At 33.3% G+C, this 5,366-nt stretch overlaps 1 protein-coding gene across 3 annotated transcripts; it reads left to right on the top strand.

Annotated features, from left to right (window-relative positions):
* Window positions 1-377: 377 nt before the first annotated feature.
* On the top strand, window positions 378-4,539 carry LOC123205280 (dihydroceramide fatty acyl 2-hydroxylase FAH1-like). 3 transcript variants are annotated; one of them, XM_044622202.1, is made up of 7 exons: window positions 378-546; window positions 1,148-1,218; window positions 2,316-2,408; window positions 2,526-2,722; window positions 2,880-2,985; window positions 3,823-3,969; window positions 4,190-4,539. In XM_044622202.1, the coding sequence occupies exons 2-7, from the start codon at window positions 1,168-1,170 to the stop codon at window positions 4,307-4,309; spliced, it is 714 nt and encodes a 237-aa protein (XP_044478137.1). In that variant the 5' UTR covers window positions 378-546; window positions 1,148-1,167; the 3' UTR covers window positions 4,310-4,539. The 3 variants fall into 3 exon arrangements, with proteins under 3 accessions (XP_044478137.1, XP_044478136.1, XP_044478138.1); XM_044622201.1 differs by having other exon boundaries at window positions 380-553; XM_044622203.1 differs by lacking the exon at window positions 378-546 and adding an exon at window positions 594-765.
* Window positions 4,540-5,366: the final 827 nt, after the last annotated feature.

The following is a 5,366-nucleotide window of genomic DNA, read 5'->3' as shown; positions in this document are numbered from 1 at the left end:
GCGTGTACATAAAAACAACCGGGGCACTTTCAGAGATTAGCGGACGCAAATGTATTACTTACTAGTCTAACTACTTCCAGGAGAAACTGCCACAGCGTTGACCGTTGACTGTTAGTTGTTAGGATTCGTCTACACATTAGATCCTGTACTCCTCACCACACAGGAACCATATCCTTTCCTCCAATAATCGCCCGCCACGCCAGCTTCAAAACTCGCTAGCTTCTCTCCCATTATAAAATCGATGCCTAGCTGTCGCTTCAAAAGTGCCAGTCTGGCAGCTGTTGGAATCCAACGTGAAAATCCGCTGGTTGGATTCTCTTATTCCATTCAAAACCAACGGCCCAAATCCATCCACCTCCCATCAACTTATAAACACCGAATCACTTCACCCGAAAAACTCCCTTTCTATCATTTCACTACTTTCAAAAAAGAGTCCCATCACAGAAAACTGTGGTCTGTGACTCTGTGGTCGTCCGTGTTGCGGTGGCTTGACGGCGCTTGCATCGCCGTTAAAGATCGCGTTTGGACTCAGATCCGAACCGCATTGTACTCGGTTTGTTCATTTTGTGTGTGTTCTTGATTTATTATAGATCTAGGTTTTGAATCGCTTCGGATTTCTTGTTTGAATGTGTTTCTACTTAATTGCATTGTTTATTTTTCTTTTTCGTTGGAAATGTTATGCTGTTTGAATTCCGAGACTATACCATAAAGATTTGGTTGTTGCGTGATTGAATATTTGAATTAGGAGGAATCGAGCTGCGAAAGGTGGCGACAAACTCTTGAATCTTGACATTGTATATGCTATAAGATATTTGAGCGCAATTTAGTCGTTTTGTGTTCAAAGAAAAATGTTGTGAAATCAAATGGTCTTTTTTTCGAAGAGTCAATAGAACTTTTAGTTCTGATTCCATGGGGCCAGGGATGCATGAGAACTCGTTAAAAGGCATTATTTGATGTCTTCTTGCTCAATTAAAAAAGCCAAAAAGTGAACATTAAGACATACAATTTTAACTGTCACTTAAATGTACGAGTAATTTGTAAAGTTTCATTGGAATTTAGGCTAATGGTAATTCCTTTAATTGGGTGGTTTGTGTTTTGATTTTGCTTGTTTTTTACTGAATCATTTGTGTTTTCTGTGTGATTTCAGTTGTATAGTAAGTTGCCAAGATGGTCGCCAATGAATTCACAGTCGATTTAAACAAAGCTCTTGTCTTCCAGGTAGATTTGAATTGCAGTTTTTCTTTTCTTGTAAAGTCACATGTTCATAATAGCACTTGTTTAAGCCAAATATCTATGACGAATGGTTATCGACCTTGTATTGTTGACTTTTTAATTATTGATGATATCTTTTAATACAGATATTTTAATTTCATTAAAATTTTTAAGGAAACAACTCTTCTTTGATGAATGATTTTATTGTTTGTGCTGATCATTATGTATGTGTGGACAAGCACAAGTACAAACAGAAGCATCAATTGTCTGAAATCCTGTCATATATAGCAGGTGTTCTATTTTCATGTGGTAGTGGTTCTGTGCTTAAAATTAATTAACATCTGGCAAAAGGCATGACAGGTTCACTTAGGAATTAGGATCTTTGTTTAAGTAGTGATTACGTTACGCGTACTATTTTTTTTTTCTCAATTTGTTATTGTTATGTCAACTATTCAAACAAGCTAAAGTTCCGAACCATCTCTTACTCACACTTCAAACAAGCATTTCTAGAAAAAGAAATAACTATTTTTCAAAAGTTTACTTACATTTCGACTTATAATTCAAAATGCTATATATCTGATTGGTAGCTATTTAATCATTGAAAATCTGTATTTTGATATATGATCTACATTGAATTCAAGGAGTAATGGTTACATGGTTGACTGTAACCAGCTTTAAGGTTTATGAATAGTTTAGGATTTATTACCTTATCACCTGAAATCAAACTGTACTTGTTCTTCAGTTCAGTGCTATATTGTGGAGTGGAGACAAACAGCATTATTTGCTTGTCATGGTTGCTATTGTAGTTTACTAAAAACTGTTTGGTTTTTTTAGTTCGGCTTTCTTCTACCTTAATTTAGTCCACTGTTACTTCAGAGTTTTTGGTTCATTTCTTCTGATTTCTTCTTTTCTTGGATATGCCTTGGTCCCCCTCTTTTAATTTTGTTTTTTTGTTTCTTATTGCTTCTTTTCTTTCTCACCTTTATAGTATATACATCTATCTATGTGTTTTATGAATCTTTTCTTGTATACTAAGTTGAATTTGTTGGTATTACGCCTTGTTTAAGCTTTTATTTTTTTAACTTTGTGTGAGCTTATCACAGGTTGGTCATCTTGGAGAAGCATATGAGGAATGGGTTCACCAGCCAATTCCAACCAGGGAAGGCCCTCGATTTTTTGAAAGTGACTTTTGGGAGGTATGGCCTCTTTCTTTATACACAGCATTTTCCTTGTTATGTTCATGCACTCATTCATGCTATTTGATATAATAATTCCTCTTCTCAAATAACATGTCTCATTTTTACTTGAAACAGTTCTTGACTCGCACTGTCTGGTGGGCAGTTCCAGTCATTTGGCTGCCAGTTGTTTTCTACTGTATCTCCATGTCTGTAAGAATGGGCCATACATGTCTAGAGATAGTAGAAATGGTGGCTTTTGGCATTTTTATTTGGACATTGATGGAATACAGTTTGCACCGTTTCCTTTTCCATATCAAAACAAAGAGCTATTGGTTTGTTTTTGCTCTAATTATCTCCTTCTCTGTGGTCTTAACATACACACATATGCAGACATATAGATGCACTACCGCTTTTTTTTTCCTTTTGAGTAGGGCATGCATGCTCTATATTTGCTTTAGCCAATACCCTGAATTTGTTAAGAACTTGCAGGGGTAATACTTTTCATTATCTTATTCATGGTTGCCACCATAAGCATCCTATGGATGGCCTACGGCTTGTTTTTCCTCCTGCGGCGACAGCTGTTCTATGTATACCAGTATGTATTTTTTGCCTTTTTTTCGTTGAAATTATTATTGTACTTTCCTGTAACACATATATCCAGATGTGAAAAGGTTTGACTTGATGTAAATCATTATTTCCTTTCAAACTGTATGCATATAGCACTGAACATCTTTGGCAGGTGTGGATCAATGATGTATGTATAAAAGACATGACATTTATGAATTTTACCATAATTAATGCCATTTTCAAACAGCACAGTACTCATCTATTAATTGTGAGTATGGGCAGGGTAATAATGTTATTTGCAGTGCCCTGATTGTAGACTATGTATTTTTGTTGTTGTTTTGTGACTGTTCTTAGCTTGACTGGGATAAATATTTGTTTTTAGATTTGTTCCATACATGCTGTATGAATTCTACTAACACTGGCAAGTGCTACATTTATAAGTTGTTAAATGGTTCTGTTGGTATTTTGGTCTACACAAACCTTAGCTAATGAATCCAATCAATAGGCATTGTGTAAAACTATATTAAAGGCTGTAAATCTTATAATGTAACTTTACTAATTTTTTAAGGTTCTCTTTGTATGCTAAGAATACATATTAGGACTGTCAAAATTGTAAGTAATGAATACGATTTAATAATGTCTTAGTAAAAAATATTCTTATACTGTTTAGATAATATAGTGCAATCTCTAAACTAACATATGTTCCTTGGATCATATATGATAAGAAAATTCCTGAAAGATTAAAATTGATTTTTAAACTATAATATTTCTTTAAATAGAGAAGCTGCATTTATGATTTTCCATATTTAGTATTCTTAATATTTTGTTTATTGCTTATTGCCTTTTCATTTCCAATCCTTGCCAGTTATGGAATTTGGTAAAACTTCTAGCAACTCCATCGATAGCTCCAGCTTTGTTTGGAGGTGGTTTACTTGGGTATGTGATGTATGATTGCACCCATTACTACCTGCACCATGGTCAGCCCTCAAGTGGAGTACCTAAACACCTCAAGGTAAGAAGGGTGCATATGGTCCAGTTGCAAAAAGATATGTCAGCTTGTCTTGCTCAACTTAGTTTAAAATTTCTCAAAAATGAAATTAAAATAGTTCAGCTTTCTGATATTATTGAAATTCTTCTTCTTGGTGTCTGTAAATGATCGTATCCTTTTTCGGATGGCTCCAACTGGCATGCAGAATAACTTATGTATTGTTTATCTTGGTTGTGTTTTGCAGAAATATCACTTAAATCATCACTTCAGAATCCAAGATAAGGGGTTCGGAATCACATCATCCCTTTGGGATCGAGTGTTTGGAACACTTCCTCTGGGGAAATCAGCTGAAACGAAGAAATGAATTAAAGGAGATGGTAAAAACTGTTCATTATTACTATTGGCTCATAACATTTTTCCAAACATTCTTTCTTTCTTTCTTCTGCTGTTAATTTATTCTAGACTGAGTAGTAGTCTAATCGATTGCTTCCAGGTCATGGGTGGTGTCAATTTTGTGGTGTAGTTTTGTATAAATGAAATTGCTATTTTCCTGTTATATTCTATTTGTGAAAGAAAATTCCTTAATTCTGTCAACTGTTAAGTTGATTATAGCTTTTTATTTTCTTAGAGATTTCTTTTGGTTATTGTAAATATATAGAAATTGTTCGTAGGTACTTTTTCATAATTTTTTTTTTGCCAGAAATAGTGTGTGCGTGTGTGTAAAATTGAGGAAGATGCTTATCTATCAGGGACACCAATACTGTTGGATTTGAATTGGATGAGTATGAATATGAGTCAGTTTGAGATTGGGTCGGATTCAAAAAAGTCAATTCAAGATTGATAAGTCGATGTTTTAAATTTGATTTAAAAATAATTTAATTTAGGTTTTGATTCTGGTTAGTTTATAATTTTAGTTTATTTTATAAAAATGAGTATTATTTTCTGCTTGAACTTGGTTAGTTTGATCAAAGTTCGGATTGGATTTATACCTAAGCGGTAATATTATATGTACAAATAAATTATATAAATTTATTTGTACAAATTGAGATGATAGTGTTGGTAGGGTGATTTTAAAGTGACATAAAAAGTAAATAATTATATTACTCAATTGGAAACTACCATATTAGTATTTCAAAAATATTTGAATATTTTAACTTTTTCGTAACTTTTAGAGTGTATTTAGTTTGAGTAATATTTTATTATAAAAAATGAAAAATTCTAATCAGTGTTATCTAACGTATAATCATTAATAATATTATTATTAATGATAATGTCTTAGTTGTTATATTTTTTATTTATGTCATTGTCAAAATCCACTGGAGGCAAGGTTGGATTTCATCCACTCAAGCTCAAATTCAAGATTGGATGGAACAAATATAGTTTGAGTTAGTGATAAAACTTGTTTTCATAAAAAAAGTCGA

Source organism: Mangifera indica, unplaced genomic scaffold (genome assembly GCF_011075055.1).
Source record: "Mangifera indica cultivar Alphonso unplaced genomic scaffold, CATAS_Mindica_2.1 Un_0003, whole genome shotgun sequence".
NCBI classification, from domain to species: Eukaryota; Viridiplantae; Streptophyta; class Magnoliopsida; order Sapindales; family Anacardiaceae; genus Mangifera; species Mangifera indica.
The sequence above is the reverse complement of the archived record's forward strand: the minus strand, read 5'-3'. Positions and strand labels throughout refer to the sequence as shown.

Coding starts and splice junctions, on each gene's coding strand:
- LOC123205280 (XM_044622202.1), top strand. CDS start 1,168: ATGGTCGCCAATGAATTCACAGTCGATTTAAACAAAGCTCTTGTCTTC. Junction 2,986..3,822: donor CAGCTGTTCTATGTATACCA/GTATGTATTTTT, acceptor AATCCTTGCCAG/TTATGGAATTTGGTAAAACT. Junction 3,970..4,189: donor GAGTACCTAAACACCTCAAG/GTAAGAAGGGTG, acceptor TGTGTTTTGCAG/AAATATCACTTAAATCATCA.